General features: G+C 45.0%; 1 protein-coding gene across 16 annotated transcripts in view; it reads right to left on the bottom strand.

Moving 5' to 3' along the window:
- Nucleotides 1–21,205, bottom strand: part of Syne2 (spectrin repeat containing nuclear envelope protein 2) — a 311,183-nt gene that overhangs the window by 127,303 nt on the left and 162,675 nt on the right. For all 16 annotated transcript variants that reach the window (XR_015622059.1, XR_015622060.1, NM_001427326.1 and 13 more), the window contains 8 exon segments: nt 19,131–19,275; nt 17,574–17,792; nt 11,338–11,603; nt 9,081–9,249; nt 7,055–7,210; nt 3,568–3,708; nt 1,262–1,444; nt 482–619 (listed from right to left, as the gene is read on the bottom strand). Coding sequence is in view for 14 of the 16 variants with exons in the window: in NM_001427326.1 (NP_001414255.1) it covers nt 482–619; nt 1,262–1,444; nt 3,568–3,708; nt 7,055–7,210; nt 9,081–9,249; nt 11,338–11,603; nt 17,574–17,792; nt 19,131–19,275 (1,417 nt within the window). In the remaining 2 variants the exon portion in view is untranslated.

Genomic DNA, 21,205 nt, shown 5'->3' with positions numbered 1-21,205 from the left:
CTAATGGACAATGTGGCCACCTCGTCTCATTCATAAGACTGACCATCACCTTGCCTTGGCCTCGTGACATAACATAATGAGCAATGTGGCTACCTCACCTCATTCCCACTGGTGCCTGAATACCAGGAGAGGGGATCACACAGATCCTGTACCCAGGCAATGAGAAAAGTGGTTATCATTTTAGAATTCTGTGAGCCTTCAACACCATCTAGTATAATGACTACCTCATAGGTGGGGGAAACTGAGGCCCATGGGATATAGAATAACTATAGCATTAAAAGAGATACGCTACAGGACAAGAAGACCCAGAACCTGACTTCCAAAGTCTGATTTCTAATGTCTGCCACTATCCCAAGCTTCTCTCCGTGTCTTAGCATGGAGATGGTAAGGATACATTTCAAAATGGATGGTGAAAAGCCCAGATGCTGCTGATCAGCACTCTGTAGGTTCTCTGACTCGGAGTGAACCCCGGAGGTCCTACCTGAAGGGTGCTGGCACGGTGGCTCAGGGTCCTCGAAGAGTCATAGCAGGCGGGGTTGGCCAGCAAATGACTGGTCTTTTCTATCCACGCCTCTGTACTCTTCAGAAGGTCACTGTATTCCTCCATCTTGACCGTGGCCTGTGGGAGGAAGAATGGAAAGCAAGTGTGTCAGAGTGTAGCGATTGGGTGGGCTGACCCCTGGTTGGGGAGCTAGCTGCTGTTGGTCAGTTGCATTCCAGGCCTTTTGGGTCTTTACCATGGCCAAGGACAGTTCCACCTGCTTCCAACTTGTCCTCAACAGGTAAAAAGGGTTTAAGGAGTTCTGTGGAGCCTGGATGAAGGTTCCCAGTCAGGGCTCTGACTAGCCCAGTCCCATTTCAGCCTCGTTCTGAACACAAAGCTTGTACTTTCAGGCCCTGACCCTATCATATCCCATTTCGGGATCCTGTCCTAACTGGACCATGCTCGGCGCTCACCAAGCTTAGCTACTATTTTGGAGTAGAGAAGGACCGTGTTCCCAAATGGCACACTGCATTCTCACTGTCAGTCTTCCAAGGCTCTGGAGACAGTGCGGCCTACATGCCTACTCCTGGGTCTTCATTCACCCAGGGAAACACGAGTGCCTGGACTCCTGCTGAGGTCTGCCATCTAGAGCAGGGGAGGATGGGTGGTCACAACACGACAGGACTGGCTGCCTCTGACTGTCACCCTTCGTCTGACTTTGTTTGAGCCCTTCTCGGAACCACCATGCGGTGCAGATGTTCGTTTTCATGTCTGCACCTTGTTGAGCTGCGAGGTTCTGGACTCTGCTCTCTGGGATACTTGCTGATGTTGCTGGAAAGGAGCCATCAAGTTATCCATCCATTCTTGAGACTGTCCTGGGTCCTGCTCAACCAAGTCCTGAACCTCAGAGTCCAGTTCATTCAGCTCGGAGTGCCAGACGTCGAGCTCGTCCCATATTTTCTGGAGAAGGAAATGCTAAGTTAATTTAAATGAAGACGCCATGAGGGGGTAATGACTGGTTTGCACATGGCACTGGCACTTGGCAATGCCAAGACAACATCATATGCATACTGGTTCGTTCACAGCCGGCAACCATTTGCTGTCTAAACTGGGACTCACTTTCTAATTCTAAGCATATCCACTTCAGTACAAGGGCACTATCACAGGACAGGAAGACCTGGATGGTAGCCAAGGATAGTTAATAGTAGACAAAGTCCATTGAGCCCTAAGTGAGAAAAAGCCAGGAGGTTCACCAGAGGTTTTAAAAAGGCTATTTAACTGGGAGGTGATGATGTAGTCCTTAGTCTCAGCTTGTGGGAAACTAAAGCAAGAGAATTTCCTAAGATCCAGAATTTTTGGCCAGCCTGGATGGCAGTGAGAATTCCAATGCAAATACAAACAAAAATAGAAAGGGCAATTTAGATTTATCTATGTATACATGCATAAATACACATACACACATACACACATACACATACACACATACATACACATACATACACATACATACATACATACATACATACACACATACACATACACACATACATACACATACATACACATACATACACATACATACATACATACATACATACATACATACATACATACATGGATCCAAAAGAAAACTTCAAGTGCAAAATTAAAATTAACAATGTCTATTGCACAGGAATTGGCAGAATGTTGGAAAGTTCTCAACATGCATTAGCTTTCAACAGCTGCTCTTGACTCAAGAAACTAATAGGTTGAATTCAAATCAGACCTTATGTGGGCAGAGGGAGAGCTCAAGGGTAAAATTTTCAAATCTCACCTAGTATTTGTATAATAACAAGCCTGGGAAAACAAAACCTGATTTGCAGGATCTGGTTCCACTGCTTAAGAACCAACACTGGCCAGGCCATGGTTGCACATACCTTTAATTCCAGCACTCGGGAGGCAGAGGCAGGCGGATCTCTGAGTTTGAAGCCAGCCTGGTCCAAGGAGTGAGTTCTAGGACAGCTAGAGCTACACAAAGAATCCCTGGTCTCGGAAGAAAGAAAGAAAGAAAGAAAGAGAGAGAGAGAGAGAGGGGGGGGGGGAGGGAGGGAGGGAGAGGGAGGGAGGAAGGAAGGAAGGAGAGAGAGAGAGAGAGAGAGAGAGAGAGAGAGAGAGAGAGAGAGAGAACCAAGACTATGTCTAATAACAATCCAACTTTGCTGTGAGAGGGCATCCTAAGTGTAGCTGGAAATACGAATTCACAGCAGGTGCTACCTTGGGGATGTAGAAGTAGAATATTGTTCATCTACATTTTTACCTAAAAAGTTATTCCCTAAGCAGTTTCACAACGGAGATAAGAGTGTTTTCATGTTCTCATTTAACCTTGGCAATCTAAAGAAAAACTTATTAATTCTCAGCCCTAACCAATTCACTTTTTACTTCAGTCTTCCCACAGAAAGAACCTCACTGTCTCTTTATTTGTGGGAATTATTTCCCAGTTTGAGGCTGTCAGGAGTCAGGGCAAGTGCCCGGACAGCAAAAGTCAAGAATAACGCTTCCATGCGCCTGAGAGTTTATGCCTCTTTCTCTGATGCTCCAGTGATCTGTTTAGGTGAGTGAGTGAGTGAGTGAGTGAGTGAGTGAGTGAGTGAGTGAGTGAGTCTGTTTCACTCTATCACTTCATCCCTCTATCTGTCTGTCTATCTCTCTATCTATCTATCTATCTATCTATCTATCTATCTATCTATCTATCATCCATCCACCCACCCACCCGGGATAGGACCTCAGTCCGTGCTGGCCACAAACTCCCTGTGTAGCCAGGGATGACCCTGATACCCGTCTCCACTTTCTGAGTCCCCTGACTACAGACATGTGCCACCATTCCCTGTTTCATGCCGTGCTGGGGCTCACACTCAGGGCTTTGTGTGTGCAAGACTAGTACTCTACCAACGGAACTACATCCTCAGCCCCAGTTCCGGATCTTAGAGCTTCAGATCTATCCAAAAAACTCATCTTGGGCTGACTGAGCGATTCATGTCCAGGGTTGGGGGGACAGGGGTGAGACAGAATACCACGTGCTGGAGCTACTTTAAGGGGTACAGTACCTTTTGGATTTCGTGAGCTTCCTCAATGTTTCTGCTTTTCTGTTGCAGCATTTTTTCAATGCATTGAAGCCCGTTGTTAATCCTCTGTATTTTCCCCCTCATGACACTCGACGGTGAGCTCTTAGAGACCTCACTGCTCACCTATGACAAGGGAGAAAGTCACGGTTGGTGTGTACAGTTTCAGCTCTCCACTCTGAACAGTACTCACTTTTTTGACTTGAAAATATTTTAAAATACCATGGGAGAGGGCTCCAAAGAATACCGTTAATGTGTTTAGTAACAGGCTCGATGAGCAGACTAGCCTGTCTGTTGTCCCGGCCTTTTCTTTCTTTTTTTTTTTTTTTTTTTTTCGGAGCTGGGGACCGAACCCAGGGTCTTGCGCTTCCTAGGCAAGCGCTCTACCACTGAGCTAAATCCCCAACCCCTGTCCCGGCCTTTTCAATATAATCTAAGAAGATTATTCAAATAAGTAAAGTTTATGTTACACTCAGAAGCACTGCTGAGGGGCTCTCTGAAGCATCAGGTGATCAATAGGAAAGAACTTCTAAAAGAAAAGGCTTCCTGACACATGCTGACCTTCGTAAGAAAGTCTTCTACACGGCTCTGTCGAACACGATCAACTTTAGTTTTAGGCCAATGTAAAACAAATGTAATCCCCATTTTCCTGTTCAGCTGGGAAAAACCTCCTCAGGCTATTTCTTAAGGATGGAGAGGCCTGACTTTGTCTCTGCTGTTTCTGGTGTGTTTTCCTAGCAGCCAGAACTCTAGCCACTGAGCACAACAATTTTTTTTAAATCTAAATGATTTTCTTAAAAAAATAATTTGTGCTAGGAAAGATTAAGAGTATTGAATATATTGTTTTTCCCAAGGCCTGGCCAGTGTGTTTTCTTATTTTTTAAGCTCCTGTTGATAAGCAGCCATAAGATATCCACATAACACTATCCACACAGGTTGAGGCAGAAACTACCCCAGTGCAGATAAGGATGTATTGGTAGAAGTTGAAACCCGGGCTGATGGCTAACTCAGTGCCAAGCCCACACAACCAAAGTGTTGGTAGAACTTAACCTGAGAAGCCTCCGGGTCCCAGTGGCAAGCTCTTGTCATACAGTGAGCTGGTGATTCCTTCATATTATATTTTTATTCATAGGCCATATACTGTAATAAAGATCATCATTTTAAATACCAATTTAATATTCTAGCCTTATTTTATGTATAAGAGTATTTTGCGTCGTGTACGTCTGTGTACCACGTGGGTGTGCCTGGTGCCTGAGGAGGCCAGAGGAAGGCATTAGATCCCTTGGAACTGGAGAGAGAGGAGATGGTTGTGAGCCACCATGTAGGTCCTAGGGAATGGACCAGGGTTTTCTGCAACAGCAAGTGTTCCTAACCACTGAGCCATCTCTCTGGCCTCTAAACTCTCGATTTACTCCTGTATACATTTTTTAAGTTAATTAATTTTTGCCCATATGATACAGTAGCAGACAATGAGGTTACCTGATATGGGCAGTGACTCTCTTGATTGAAATTCATACTACCATTTAGATACACTAGGCAAGACTATGATGCAGGGGTAAGCAGCCGTCTGATTACAGACATGATACCGTATGTAGCTGCGGTCTGGACCCATGGACTTCCTTAAGACTCATGACCCAGTAAAAGTCCGTTCCATTTGTCACAAACATACAAGTTCACAATGGAAAACTTCACCCTTAAACATGAAAAACTTTTTTTAATTATCAACTTGCTTTGTAAGGCTTTCCACATAAAGTCATAAAAATAACACTGAGTTCCTCTCAAAATATTTGGTAGTGTCAAAAGAAGAAATAATGGCAACCCTTAAGCAAAGTTCCAAGAGGTTGGCATGTTGCCTTAGTCAAGGTTTCTATCCCTGCACAAACATCATGACCAAGAAGCAAGTTGGGGAGGAAAGGGTTAATTCAGCTTACACTTTCACATTGCTGCTCATCACCACAGGAAGTCAGGGCTGGAAGTCACACAGAGCAGGAAGCAGGAGCTGATGCAGAGGCCATGGAGGGATGTTACTTACTGGCTTGCTTCCTCTGGCTTGCTCAGCTTGCTCTCTTATAGAACCCAAGACCACCAGCCCAGGGATGGCACTACCCACAAGGGACCCTCACCCCTTGATCACTAATTGAGAAATTCCTTACAGCTGGATCTCATGGAGGCATTTCCTCAAGTAACATTCCTATCTCTGCGATAACATCAGCTTGTGTCAAGTTGATGCACAAAACCAGCCAATACATATGTTAAATCAAAATATCTGTTCTAATACATTAGGAGATTGTGTGCTTATATACAAATCACATGTTCTGAGAACATTCCACCATGGGATTAGTTAATGACACATGATAGCATCTGAGGGGTTTGTTTTTCCTTTATTTGTCTCACTCTGAAACCCAAGCAGGCCTCCAATACACGACAATCTCCTGCCTTAGCCTCTGGGATGTTGACATAACAGGCGTGAGCCATCGGACTCAACACTAGTGTCTAAGTTTGAAATCTGATTCCTGTATGCAAATCCATTTTATAAGAAAATCTATATAGCTCTATATATCCATATGGTTGGTTGTGTACAGTATAACCGACTTTATTCTCAAGCCGCTTTAAAAACAAAGGTAATTCCCACCTGTCTACCATCTAGGCAAACCCCAGTAGCTACTTCCTATGAGCAGAGAGCCCTGGTTTTCTCTGTGATGTTTCTAGTGTATGTTTCTAGTGGCGGTTTGTTTTACTTATCAAAGTATGGGAATTCTAAGCTTTAAAGACAAAACATAAAACCCTCCTGTGGAGAGGGGACCAAACAATTTCTCATGTTCGTCTGAAATGGCTAATGAAACTGTTTTGCTGAGCGCCCCTGTTTCCAGCACAATGGAACAGTACACACCCTCCCTTCAGACCTGCATGCTAGGTTTTCCCAGGATGCTTTGTGAGAACTCCATCCACATCACCATTAAAAAGACATTACATGCTGAAATGCTATCAAGTGAGCAATGAAATCTATATTCCTACTGCCCTTGGTTGTTCTTTCACTGTTTGAGGGAATTTTTTTTTCTTCACCCCCACCCCTACCCCAGGGGGAATATTTTTAAGGCAAAATATTATACAAGCCCCCAGTTCTTAAAGATCTTTACAATAATGTAAAAACATAATAATAACAATAATAATATAATAATAATAATAGCAAGCCAAGTTAAAGATAACATGAACTATTAAAATGTAAAGGGGGAAAAACTAAGACAAGTGATGAAAAGAAAAAGACAGATGGTCTGAAACTACAGTACCTACCGAATTTATTTCTAGCATGTTTATCTCACTACTCAATACATAAGCTGCATAAAACCAGGCAGAGCTGGAAGTAGGAAAATTAAAAAGTGACAGTCAAAGGATATTTTCTTATTTCCATTCACCCATCCTGATAACAACAGCACGTACACACGCACGCACAGCGCACACACATCCTCACTACCTTCTCGTCGGCATCTTCTAGGGCTCTCCTGCACTCTTCCGCCTGGGATTCGACCTCCGCAGGGACGATGCTGTACATCTCGGAATACTTGATGCGCAGTTTTTCCATAATGCTCTCAAAAGTCAGCTTGCCTTTCTGAAGAATGCTCCGTAGCTCCTAAAACCATCAACAGAGTCTCAATACTTACAGAACCTGGGGGGAAATTTAGCCGTAAAGAAAAGTGAAAGTAGGTTTCTGGGGTCCTCTCAATTTAAACAAGCCAGCTTTACATGACAAAACCTCCCTATTGATACAAGCAGATTAAGCCCTAGAGATAGGGGGGTTTAGTCAGACGATGCTTTCTAATTTGTAAGGATCGAACTTGACAGCTCTTCGTGGTGTCAGACCCTTGTGCTAGAAAGACATCAGAACAGCCTCTGCTTCTCCAGTGCCTGTAGATAGACTGGATCTCAGTAGCCTCCAATCAGCTAAAACGTAACAAGCGGCCAGAAGTTTCAAAGGTTTTTCCGTGTTGTGTGTTGTTATTAACTTGTTGCTATTTCTACTTCTTCCTACATTATCATCATAATGAGTCAAGGCCACCGAGAGCCCCCTGCTTGAAGCAAAAGTGTCTGTTTCATGTAATTAGACAGCCAGGCAGAGCCCTACTCCTTTCAAAAGGGAGGGTTACAGTTCCTGGTAAAGAATGTAGGTTTCAGGAGATAAAAAGCGCTCTGAACAAATGGTCCATTGGCTGTGGCCTAGAAACAGAATCTGATCTGCGTTCTCCTGCAGCAGTTATAAAGGAGAAACTCATCTGTTTGGGAAAGCTTCCCAAAGGCTGAGTGGAAAACCTACTTATTGACTTTTCTGGGCTTTTGTGTCAGTTAGCTCTCTAGTGACTGCTGAGCAGTCCCGAGGAACCATTCCCAGTTTCGACCCTGTGCCATTACACCCTGCTCCTGGTTTCCGTCCTCAGTTGATGGACATCTAGAGAGGGAAAGTCAGGGCAATGTGGTGTAGTCACAGGCGATGCGGCATCCGGTTTTCCCCACCAGGTGGATGAGAGGTGTCAGTCCACAGCTCCTGACTGACACAATGGCTTCTCCACAGAGAAAACTTTTGGGGTACAGTAGGCTTCCCTTTGCAACACTATAACCAAGGGCTGTGTGGTTAACAAGATTAGATTTTGCATACAATCCCCATAGTTAAGGCTGGAAGGACTGTTGGGTGGTTCAGAGTACTGGCTGCTCTTAGAGGACATAGGCTCAGTTTCCAGCACTCACCTGGCAGCTCACAACCAAATGTAACTCTGGTTCCAGGAGCTCCAACAAGCAAGCACACACACAGCCATAAAAATGAAAAAAAACACGGACCAAGAGATGGATCAGTGGTAAAGAGCTCTTGCTCCTCCTACAGAGAAGCTGACTTTGGTTCCTCCCACCCACACGGAGACTCACAACCATCCATTCCTCCACTCCATTTCCAGGGCATCCAACCCTCTCTTCCAGCAGCCATGGGCACCAGGCACACACGTGGTGCTCATACATGCATATATTTAGGCAAAACACATACATGGAATATTAAAATAAGTAAACTTTAAAAATTAAATTTAAAGTTTTTTTTTAAAGTCCCCAATGTCGTTTTTGTACTACGAATAGGATGAAAGATGACTCTGAAGAAATGAGCTCTCAAAATGACCTTCCATGTACGCGTGGTGCCTCTCAGAGCTGAGATTCATGCCCATTCAAAAGAAGTGAAGTCCTCATCTGTGGGCCGAGGCCTCTGACCACCAAACACACTTGAAGCATGGTTAGCAATAATAGGGCTGTGAAGTTCAGAGTGACCTCTCTCCCCGCATGGCTTCAATTCCCCTCCATTTTCTAACCATGCCCACCCCCCTCACAACTCTGCACACAGTGTACGCCCTGTGCACCGACCTCCCGTCTCCCTGGACCGCCCCTCCAACTCTGGCTAATGAGCTATCTCTTCCACAGGACTCAAAGGAAGACTCAGCGACTCACGCCAACTCTTCCCTCTTGCTTACCTCAAACTGCTCTGCTCTTTCTGGATGGTCTTCTAATGGCAAGTTTGGGAAAGAAGCTGAGATCTGTTCAAATAAATGTTTCACATCTCTTATTTCCTTTATCAAAGTATGCCGTGCCTGGATTTCGGTCTGGATTGCTTCCTTATTCTTTTGAGCTGTCTGAAGAAGCCTGGAATTACATCAAAATAGAACTCATAAAGAATTCACAAAAGAACATTGCCCTCCCTAGCAGAAAAATACCAGTTTTTTTTAATTAATTTATTTATTTCATGTATATGAGTACATTGTACTCAGACACACCAGAAGAGGGCATCGGATCCCATTGCAGATGGTTGTGAGCCACCATGTGGTTGCTGGGAATTGAACTCAGGACCTCTGGAAGAGCAGTCAGTGCTCTTAACCGCTGAGCCATCTCTCCAGCCCAAAAAGTACCAGTTTTTACTGACTTATGGTCAAACATACATCAAATACAACCAACAGTGTCCCCAAAACTCTCATCCCCAAGTATCCTCTCTGCATATTCCAACTACCATCTCTGGCTTCCATCTGTCCCACATGATCCCACATCCAGATGAAGGGACAAGTGTCATCAGCCAGGGGTGGGCTTTTTAGGACAGACCACGCCCACCAGCTCATTTCTCTTCAGCTGACCCATTTCCGGAAGGGGCAACTGTGTGTGTGGTGGTGGTGGTGTCTTTGCCAAGAACTATTTGGTATCTGTCCTGTGGTAACACAATAGAAATCTAGACTCGGTCTCTGCTCTCCAGTTCTACTCTTCTCGATTTCTGTACAGAAAGGAATACAATCAGATCACTTGTTTGCTTTTCTCTTTTTGAAATGGGGCTTCACTATGTAGCCCCCGACTAGCCTTGAACTTACTTCGATCCTGTTCTTTTAACCCCATAAATGCTGGGGTTATAGGTGTGTGTCACCACACCTGGCCCAAAGTCTGTTCTCACACTTGACCTAAGGCCTTACTCCTGAGAGAGTGCTCTTGCACTAAGAGCAAGTCTCTTTTCGGACTCCTGAATAGCCTCCCGTGTGTGTGTGTGTGTGTGTGTGTGTGTGTGTGTGTGTGTGTGTGTGTGTAAGAGTTGTCCATGTGACTGGGGGGCTGGGACTATCTGCTTCACCCTCCCCTGATCCCTAGAGCAGGGAGGCAACTGAAGGCTGAGTTGACCATGTTTGCTTAAATTGGTCCATGTGACCCCCAGAAGCATGGAAACAGCTAAGGTCCGAGTGCCTGGACTGCTCAACAGGAGAAGTACCCACAGGGCCTGTGTCCAGGGAAGCTGCCCCATTCTCACAGCCCTGGACCCACACATCTTTCCACACTGTTCTCCCTTTGTCCCCTTATATATCTTCCATTGATGAATCAGCAAACCTAAGTGTTTCCCTGAGTCGTGGGAGCTACTAAGGAAGGTTCTGGAAGAAGTTCCAGTAACCAGACAGTCAGGAGCACGGGTGACGTCCCACAACTTGTGGCTGGCACCAGAAACAGGGAAGCTTTGTGAAACTGAATGCTCAAAGTTTAGAATTTCGGCAGGTGGCTACATCAGAACTGCAGAGTGGATGTCAGCTGAGAAACGCTCAGTGCGTGCGGGGTTGGGGTGGGGTGAGACCTGGGGGAGGGGGAGACCCTCACCATTGGATGGAGATGCTGAGTGCCCGAGAATGAAGAGGAAACTGCTCCTTCCCTTCTGCCACTGCATATCCACTGCTGTGGCTTTCACAGTAGACACAACGGAATCAGACGGAGCTTTAAAGGATCTTTAAAGGGGTTTACTTAAACATATTACGGCATATCAACGTATACATTATCAACCTGTATACGTTATACAATCTGCTGACCAGCGACTCAGCAGAATACAATACTGTGTCAGGCACTGGAATATCAACAGTCGCAGTGAAAAAGCAAGGGGAAAGGTGAGTGTGTTTTCTGCTGCACGGTGAGATTAGACTTTCACGTTGGTCTTTATAATTCCCCACAATCGAAATTCCCTACAGTCAATAGGTATCACCAAAGTGCAAAACCACACACATTTGAGGTTAAGGGTGTGCAAGCTCTTCCCACAGTAATGGAGGACGTGTGTATTTCCATTACAATCATTCACTTCTTCTGTCCCCTTGTTTGCATCCTTGTGGGCGTGGATTCTGTTGTAGCGTTTGCTATTGTCTACTTTTTTAAAAAAAATACTTTTTAACTTTGAACAGAAGCCTTCGTTTCCTTAATAATCCATCTCTATACAAATCTCACCTGTTGCACCGTTCTTGCATAGACCTGATCTCCTCACGTGCCAGGATGGTCTCCTCAGCCTCGCTGCCTTCGGGAATGTTCTGGATGTTCCTCACACGCTGTAGAAGCAGGACCAGCAGCAGCTGCTGCTCCTCCACGCTCTCCTCGTGCTGGCGAAGAGAGTCCAACAGCTGGCAGAGCTCCTCTGTGGGAGCTGTATCCTTTGCTTTGGAAACTTCTGGAAGGTCCTCCTGAAGATCCTCTAGAATTATTGCTTCTCGTTCAATCTAATTGAATGAACGAGAACAGAGACAGCATGAAGATTTTGAGATCTGAAATCTACCCGGTGGGCACGGTTTTTGTACATCCTCTCTTCAAAGCGTTCCTAATGCCTATCCTGGTTCAAAGTCATTATTCGCTCAGCATAGCTGGGAACATCAGTCCTCTACGATCAAGAATCCTGTAGCTCCCAGCCACTGCCCATGTAGCTGCGTGACTCAGATGAGGAAATGCTATTATGGACAGGCTGGGGGAAAGCTCTTGACTAGAGTGATTTATTTCCCCTTGAGGCTTCAGTTGGTTTGAACGGTATTCCCACGAGGTCTACATGAGGTGGTTGGAATGGCCCCGCCATGAAAGGCTGGGCTACTGCTGGATGTGGGAAATTTCCTACAAGTCTCTTTGACTTCACTTTGAATGTCTACACCATGCTGTAAAACTAGGTCTGGCAATTCTCTGTGAACCTGACACCTTCCCAAAGGAGAGCCACTCGGATCACGGAACCAGCTGCGCTGATCAACCACTGGTGTGTGAAAAACGTAGAAATACATAACTTATTACAACGCCTACCTAGAAACTAGGAATTCTACCAGCCTGGACTCAGAACAAAGACTTGGCAAACAGCCTCAAAGGCCCCTGAATAAGGAAGCTCTTTGCTCCCACCCCAAGCCTTGAGTTCATCCCCGTTAGCCACAAGACTCATTTTATCATTCTGCCCTAACTCTATGTTCAAACAGCGGCCCATCTTGCCACTGCAAAATACCACACCAGACAACAGCGCTTACGTTATCTTGCTGACTGACATGGTGAGCAAGGCCCTGGATGTACCAGAGGGTGAGAAATAAAACCCATGAAGATGCCAGAGCCCTAACGTCAATTACCGTAAGCTCCCAGAGTCCCCAGAGCCTAAGGCATACTTCTTTCCCAGTGTGAAGGTCAAGTGAGCCAATCTTTTAATGGCGACAAAGAGAGATGTCACAGGCTGGGGCTTCTTGCATGGTGGAGATAATATATGTCACTTACAACTACCGTTCAAATCCATTATGAACAATGCTTCTAATGTTGTCTGGGGGGAAATGAGCCAAAGCATGAGGAACAGGATATGGTGCCTGCCCTCCTGTCTTAGGGTCTATGAAAAGTGGGGTCCCGGGTTGCTATGATATACACGGTGCAGAGGGAGACCGTTCCCACCCTAAGAAATCCATCTAGAGAGTATGTGCTTCCCACTGTCTCAAACCATGGCATGACTGGAAATCCTGGTTCCCAGGCAGGCAGCTACACCTGGACTAGAGAATGGGATAGGCCATTTCACACCTCCCCGCTTAGAAGCAGCAGGCTAATAAAGGAACAGAAATGCCAACAGGAGGGCTGGAGAGATGGCTCAACAGTTAAGAGCACTGACTGCTCTTCCAGAGGTCCTGAGTTCAATTCCCAGCAACCACACAGTGGCTCACAACCATCTGTAATGGGGATTCAATGCCCTCTCCTGGTGCATCTGAAGACAGCGAGAGTGGACTTACATATATGAAATAAATAAATAATTAAATAAATCTTTAAAAAAAACGCTGACAGGAGACTAATGGTAGAGCTAAGGTTTCTAAAATTATTGGGGTTGAGCCTCATGTGTAACCCAGAATGCAGTCAGATGTCACTTGGTGTGATGGTCACAAATGAACAAATGGATGACTGCAAAGAATATGAAACAGCCTCTGAGGCCATTTCTGTCTGCTTCCTCCCACCTGGCGCCACTTTACAAAATCAACCCCGTGCTGGCGAGCCCACTCTCAGGGCAAAGTTGCTGTAAGGCTGGGACTGAGACACAAAGCCCAGCCAGCCAGCACACAAATGCTCAACCTGTGAATGGGCAACTGTCATCCAGCCACCCAACAGTATCCTGCTCGGGTATAAAAACAAACACCACAGGCATGAGGGAATGTTCAGTGACGATGGAAGTGTGCTACATTTTTATTTTGTTGGTAGTCATGTGACCGTATTAACCAAAACTCAGCAAGCTTCATGCTGAATTGATAAAGTCCCTGAGCCAGGAAAACAGTCAGAATAATAGGCACTGCCCTTGAAAAAGTCTCTGTACCATCTGGTGACTTTCCTGGGATGTAAAATCCTAATAAAATTTAAGGTTCATCGTACAGGTGAAGAACCATGGTAACACACACACACACACTCACACATGCACGCGCACACACACACACACTCACACACACACATGCACATACACACACTCACATACACACACATGCACACACACTCACGCACATGCACACACACATGCACACACACACTCACACACACACTCACACACACACTCATGCACATGCACACACACTCACACACTTATACATGCACACACACTCACATGCACGCACACTCACACACACTCATGCACACACACTCACACACTCATGCACATGCGCACACACACACTCGCACACTCACACATGCACACACCCACACTCACACATGCACACACATTCATGCACATGCACACATACCACTCACACATTCAAACACACACACATACACACACGCACACACAGTAAAGGAGAGTGAAGTCTTGGAACCTGAAGAATCAGGAATGAAGGAAGAAGCGATGGTGGGGCCCAACAGTATGAGATGATGCCAACTTCCTATCCCCAGTTATCTCTAAAGAAATCACTTTGCTCCGGCACTTGATGCCCCATTGCATCAAGACCCCCCCCCCCCAAGGCATAAAACCATTATTCTAAAAGTCAGTTCTAGCTTCCTCTCCATGGCCGTGATAAAAACACTCTGACCAAAACCAACCTGGGGAAGGAAAGGGTTTGTTTTGTCTTACCCATTTATGACCACAGTCCATCACTGAAGGAAGTCAGGGCAGGGAACTGAGCTGTTTCTCCTGTGCTCTCGGGCTCGCTCCCAAGCTCACACTCCTCACTGGCTCAGCTGGTTCTCTGACACAGCCAGGGGCCTCAGCAGGCTGGGCTAGGCCCACCTCTTCAATTACCAATCACAGCAATCCCTTACAGACAGCACCACAGCCCAGTCTGATCTGAGAACTTCCTCTGTTGAGGCTTCCTCAGATGAGGACGCTGTGAGAAGTGGGCAGCTGGAGCTAACTAGGACATCAATAATGACAAGTAGCTTTAAAAAGTAAGGTGTTGTGTTGAAGGGGAAAAAGTCAAATCACTGTCTTCTTCCTGACTAATGCTATGACATCACCTGCCTCAAGCTCCTGCCAGCAGGAGCCATGACAGACTGTACTCGTGCACCCTGAGCCCAGATCAACCTTTCCTCCCTTCAGTTGCTTTTGTCAAAGTATTTTATCACAGTGACACAAAGGGGCCGGCAGTGCCAGCTAGCAGAATCTTGCATGGCTAGGTCTTAGGTAGGTACAGGGAAGGTACCATTTTTAGTGAATGAATAAGGGTTCCATTAAGATCATACAACAGGTCAGGGATACAGGTCAGGGGCAGAAAGCTTTCCTGGCATGCACAAAGCTCTTGGTTTGTTCTCTAGCAACACACACACACACATCCATACTGGTACCCACAACCCACACGATCATGTATCCACTGACAGACACAGATAGCTGTTAACCTAGAAGCTCAGTGATTGAACACAACATGTAAGTTTCCAACCTCTCTTGTCACCTGTGAACTCGGGCAAGTGACTGAATATTACTGAGTTCCACTGACTTTATGTATTGTTGCTAAAACATGTACACCCTATCCCCATTCCCACCAGGTTCTAAGGAAAACCCCTTCCTCCTGAAGTCTGGGGACCCTGAGTTTACTGGGCTTACTTACAGAGCATGAAGAATTACTGACAGGAACCTGGCTGACCTGGTGCTGAAGTCTTCACCCTGCCTGGAGGATGGCTTTAGGATCACCGCACAGATAGAGCCCCTTCCCCTAGTCTTCCCAGCCTACACACTCTAGCTCCTCCCCTAGACCCTGAGGACACAGGCAGTTAGGGCAGAAAAACACAGAGAGTGCCTGGAAACTCTAGCTTGGGTTAAATGACCCTTTCTCCACTTGCTCCTTGCAGGCAGGAATGTCAACGGTTGGTCGGAACTTTTCCTTCCGGGAGGGGATTCCAACACGCCACAGGCAACAACAGTGATGTCTTCTAGCCAAGAGCACAGCTGCCACCACGTTGATGGCTTCACAGTCTGGCAGAAGATCACCCTTTCCATGGCTGCAAGAGCTAAGGCAGGCACACTGAGAGTGCTCACTTCAACAACTGTATTCCTGTGATTACATGTTTTTATGTGTACTGGCCTTTGAAGTTATACAGTTGTTAGGCTGGGAACAGAGCTCGATTGGTAGGAATGCTTGCCCCACGCACAAAGCCCTGGCTCCACCGTTGCCCAAACCAGATAGTAACACACATCTGTAACCCCAGGGCTCGGGAGGGAGAGGCAGAAAGATTAAGACGTGCAGGGCCGTCTTCAGGGGCACAGTTACTTTGTGGTGAGCCTGGGCTTCAGGGAGCTTTGTCTAAAAACATTATTTTTTACTACATTCTGGTCTAATGTTTGTTTGAGTAATTAGAAAGAATTAAATGAGGAAGACTGAAACTAATATGATATGACTTCAAATGGCTATGAAACAGCAGTGTGATAAAACAGTAAAAGCTCAGAATCAGCCAAGGCTTGGATTTGAACAAGTGTTTTCCCTCAACAAATACCTACTGAGTGCCCACTAGGTACAAGGCATAGCTGGGTTGCCAGGTTATAACTGTATGGAAGAGCCTTTAGTATGGATTCAGAAACCCACCGGGGCTTGCCACACAGTCAGTCTACGGTTAGGGCTCTTGGGCCACTATTTAAGTAAGAAGAAATATTAATCAGAGCCTCAGTTTCCCTAAGTATCAAATGGCAAAGATAGTGACTTCCTAAGGCCAAGGCAAGGACCCAGAAGCACATGTCTGAACATTTCTCGACAACAGGGTAGGGGCCTGGTGATCGCTGTCATCGTGGACAGGCAGGGACTCTCGCTAGAGCCGGGATGATTGACAGTTTCTTAGAGTTTGAACATCCAAGAGACTGCTCACTGATTAAGGCCCACCAGCACTGCTGAAGTGACACTGATTTCAAGAGTATTAAGATCTAAGCAGGTCAGTGGGGCAGTGCTGACCGTGGGTGATCTCCTACCAATTAAGTTTAGATTCATTATGTTTCTATCCTCAGAAAATTCACCAGAAACTTTGAAATGAAGGAAAGAGAATTTTCAACCTCTGTTCTGATTTGTACCTCATGAATCCATGGCACAATGGAAAGACCAAATACTATGGTCTCCTGCGATTTCTCATTTTCTTTCTTAATATATATAAGTCCTAACCATGCCTAATCTATCGTCGGGACTGACAGAGTCAGAGAGGTCTTCTTTGAGACACTTTTCAGAAAGCATAGAATTTCATATTTTTAGGCCCACCATAACTAATTTCCACACTTAACAATTGGAGCTGATTTATTAGTCAGTTATCGCGCACATTACTCCGTGCTAATCCTTGCTGTCATGAATGCAAAGGCAGTTATTTTTAAGGATTAACTCACCTTCGCAATGACCTAGCAAGCGTAAGACCCTGGGTTCGGTCCCCAGCTCCGGAAAAAAAAAATGAAGCTTAAAGCTTCACCAGCAAGAAGCCGACTACCTCTCTAGTAAGAATGGTCTGAGGGCTGACAAGCTGGTTTAGCGGTTAAAGGTGCTTGCTGTGCAAGCTTGGAGACCTGGGTTTGATCCCCAGAACCATGTAAAGATGGAGGGAGGGCACGGATTCCAGGGAGAATTGCAGGATACCTAAAAAAAGCACCACTATTATGAAAGAGGCTTTAGAATTTCTCAGGGGCTTTTTGAAAGCCTGACCTGGACAGACGTTCACAAGTGGTGTCTCTCTGATGTACAAATGAAAGGATGAGAATGCAGTGAAGAGAAGCCAGCCTCACAGCAGGGTTTGCCAGTTGGGAGTAAAGGACTCACCTCCTCACTGATGAACTTCCACTCTCTCTTCAGCTCTCCATTCCACTGTTGCCACTCTCTGGCGGCTTCCAGCAAACCCAGCCACGTCTCCCACAGAGCAGAGGCCACGCCAAGCATACGCGTGGCATCGTTTTCTGTGCACCTGCGTCTCAGGCGTCGGAGGGCCTGACGGAGTTTCACCAAGTCCTCTTTGGTTGACAGGAGATTTGATGTTAGCACCTTGTAAGAGAAAGGAATATGAACGGCTAAGGTCTACACTCTTTTCATTCTGAAGTGTGGCACAGTTAAGGATTTTTAGATCTTTCTGCCTCTGCTTCCTGAGCACTGATATTAAAGGTGAGACGCCATGCGGGCCAGTTAATGACTTTAATATTCTTCAACTATGGCCAGATTCACCTCCTTTGAAATCACTTAGGGTCTGGGAGAGAAAAATTTACGTATTACATTCTGCATGAATGCGGGGTGAGTATGGGGAGGGGTGGGGAATTTAAAATAACCCGAAAGCAAACTTTTTAGAGTTAGGAAAGATTCTCAAAGGTAAATATTTTGCAAGGTCATTTACACAGTGTTTACTCTGTCAACCAGCAATGCATCTGTTTTGCTCAGTGTCTTTTTGGCAGATGAAAAGCCTCATCTAAATCACAATGACAAGCTGGAAGCGAAGGCTCCCACCTGTAATCCCAACATTCAGAAGGCAAAGGCGGAGAGACTGCAAGTTCAAGATCAGCCCCTTGGCACGACTCTGCCTCAAAAATAAATAAATAAATAAGTAGCTAAGAAACCCAAATGGGGCTGAGAGATGGCTCAGTGGTTAAGAGCACTGGCTGCTCTTCCAGAGGTCCTGAGTTCAAATCCCAGCAACCACATGGTGGCTCACAACCATCTGTAATGAGATCTGATGCCCTCTTCTGGTGTGTCTGAAGACATCAACAGTGTAGTCACATAAAATAAACAAATCTTAAAAGAAGTAAAAGAAAAGAAATAAGAAATAAGAAGAACAGAAACCCAAAGCATAACAACATAGCACCCCTGTTTCTAACATGAAAATAAGCAAAAATCAAAGTTGTTTTCCAAGCTGAGGATGCATCAAAGTCGGACGGGGCTTGTCTACTGTGTGAACAAAAATAAACCAAACAAAACTAACGTAAAACCAGGGATGTGGGCTCATGCCTGTGACCTCAGCACTTGAGGCAGAGGAAGGGTAGAGTCAGGAGAACCCTGGGATACAGGAGACTCTGACTCAAATAAATAAATAACTTAGCAATGGTACAGGAAATGATCAAAACTGGACAGATGCAGTGACCGTTCTGTCAAAACATCAGGAAAGGGAAGGTTTAGAAAGGTGGTCCACAGGGCAGGATGCTGGGGTTGGGGAGACCATGGATCTGATCAAATGAAGGGGTCAGATCAACTTCCCACCTCAGCCTCCGGTTGGGACACTTTCACGGGTGTTTGAAGACCGACCTCCATGGGTTATAGCTGAGCTGTGCCCTCTGCTGATGCCACCTGTTTGTCCTCCTGGGTCTTTACACAGATACCCACAAACTGATGTGTTACCTTGCTCTGTTCCAGGCGTGCTAAAGCTTCTTTGTAAGACCTGGGCAATGGAAATATGGACTGTCCGAGTTCTGCCTCCATTTTCCTGAGCTGAGAGCAAATTTCTTCTTTCATTTTTCTATAGCATTTGTAATTCTCCAGGCACCTGAAGAGGCAGTTAGAAAATAATTAAGTTAATTTCTCATTAAGGCATCCCCTACACATACACACACAAAGGGGTTTTGTTTGTTTGCTTCTTTGTTTTGCCATTATAGGCATTTAAACATTTTTATTGACTACTCATCCCCAAAGGTACATAGGGATGGCTTTAAACGGACAGATACATTAAGACAGGCAGGCAGTCAGACAGACAGACAGACATAAACACAGAGGGAGAGGAAGAGCGAGATTAAGAGCCGGGGATTTTTTTATGCACTACCAATGACCCGTAAGTAAGCTGAATTCTGGGAGAAAGTCATGTAATCTTAAAAATGGATTCACTTGGATTCCTATTTTAGCTGCGTGTTTTAGAGAGTTAATCTCAAATATAAAGAATTTACCAAAATCAGGATAAAAATTATTGAGTAGTAAAAGCCTTTTATACATAATTGCAATAATTAAAACAGCAAAAAGACTATCTAGCAAGAAACAAGGTTAAGTAAGTTGCAACAAGTCATCACAGAATTGTATACATGGATTGTGATTACTTTTATAAAATATTTGTTACAATGAGGAAAAGGGAGAATGTTATATAGTTAAAAAATAAAATGGGGATAGTTTATATTCGTGATGTATTTTTTAAAGCACTATAAATTATATACACTAAGTAGGCACTGCCTAAATCTCCCAGTGAGGATAATTTAAAATTCTGTTTGGGGGGAGCTAGAATGTAGGTCAGGGGTAGAGCATATGTGTGACCTTGTGTTTACTCCCTAGTTAAAAACAAAAACAAAATTAATAGATAACTTAAAATAAAAACTCTCAAATTTGAAATCCTAACACTCAACTCAGGAAGCTGAGGCAGGGGATTGCCTTAAGTTTAAGGCTATTCTGGTCTACATAGTGAGTTTGAAGCAAGATGGTAGTTTCAAAACAACAGCAAAAAACAAAATAAACAAAAACACACTACACTTTGTGTGTGTGCATTTGTGTTCGCATGTGAGTCACCTGACTGCCAGCCTCTTATTCTGTACACACACAAGGTATAGACACATATGTGAACAGAAGAGCCCACCTCGGCACATGCATGAAGGCCAAGGAGGCCATCTAGTGACCTGCTCTGTTATTCCCTATCTTCTCTCTTGAGACAGGGTCCTTCATTGAACCTGGAGCAGACTGGCTGCCAGCAAGGCACAGAATCCTCTTAGCTCTGCCCCTGTAGAGCTGGGATTACAGGTGCATGAAGAGGCCATGCCCAAGTTTTTGCATGGGTTCTGGGGATTTGAACTTGGGTCCTCAATGTTTGCAAAGCAAGCAGTTTTACACACTGAGCCACTTCCAGCCCACCCTTACTGTTTAATGACAAGTGTTAGCAAGGAGGGGGAATAACTAGAATATGTACTGGCTTTAGTGGAAATTAGTGGGCAATTTAATGCTAGGAGTTGCATCCCCTTGATCTGGGCTACCACAATCTTACATAACCAAGGGAGGCTCCTGTTCTTCAACATGTTCCTAGAAGCACTGTTGTTTAATGCAAGAACTAGAAACTCAAACGTCCATCAACAATGAAGTGTGCTACGCTACAGACAAGAGTGTGACTAAACCTTATGAGCTTGAAAAATGTGGAGCTACAGAAGAACAGAATGAAGATTGCAGAACAGGACATAAATACAGCAAAAATACAACAATATAAAATTTAGGGAATTGATTATTTCCTAGTGAAGGGAGAAGGAGGAGCTCATGAGAGAGTTCAAGTTAATGAGGTTTATTTTGGACACTGGGTAAAAAGATGTTTGTCTTGTCTTCATCCCTTATACTATCTACGCATTTTATATGTACTATTATTATATGTATCAAATACTAAACAAGAAGAAATTAAAATATAATAAAACACCTAGCATGGTTTTCTTTGGCGACTTTTTAAAACTTTCCCACAT

The sequence above is a fragment of the Rattus norvegicus genome, chromosome 6 (genome assembly GCF_021556685.1).
Source record: "Rattus norvegicus strain SHRSP/BbbUtx chromosome 6, alternate assembly SHRSP_T2T, whole genome shotgun sequence".
Classification (NCBI taxonomy): domain Eukaryota; kingdom Metazoa; phylum Chordata; class Mammalia; order Rodentia; family Muridae; genus Rattus; species Rattus norvegicus.
The sequence above is the reverse complement of the archived record's forward strand: the minus strand, read 5'-3'. Positions and strand labels throughout refer to the sequence as shown.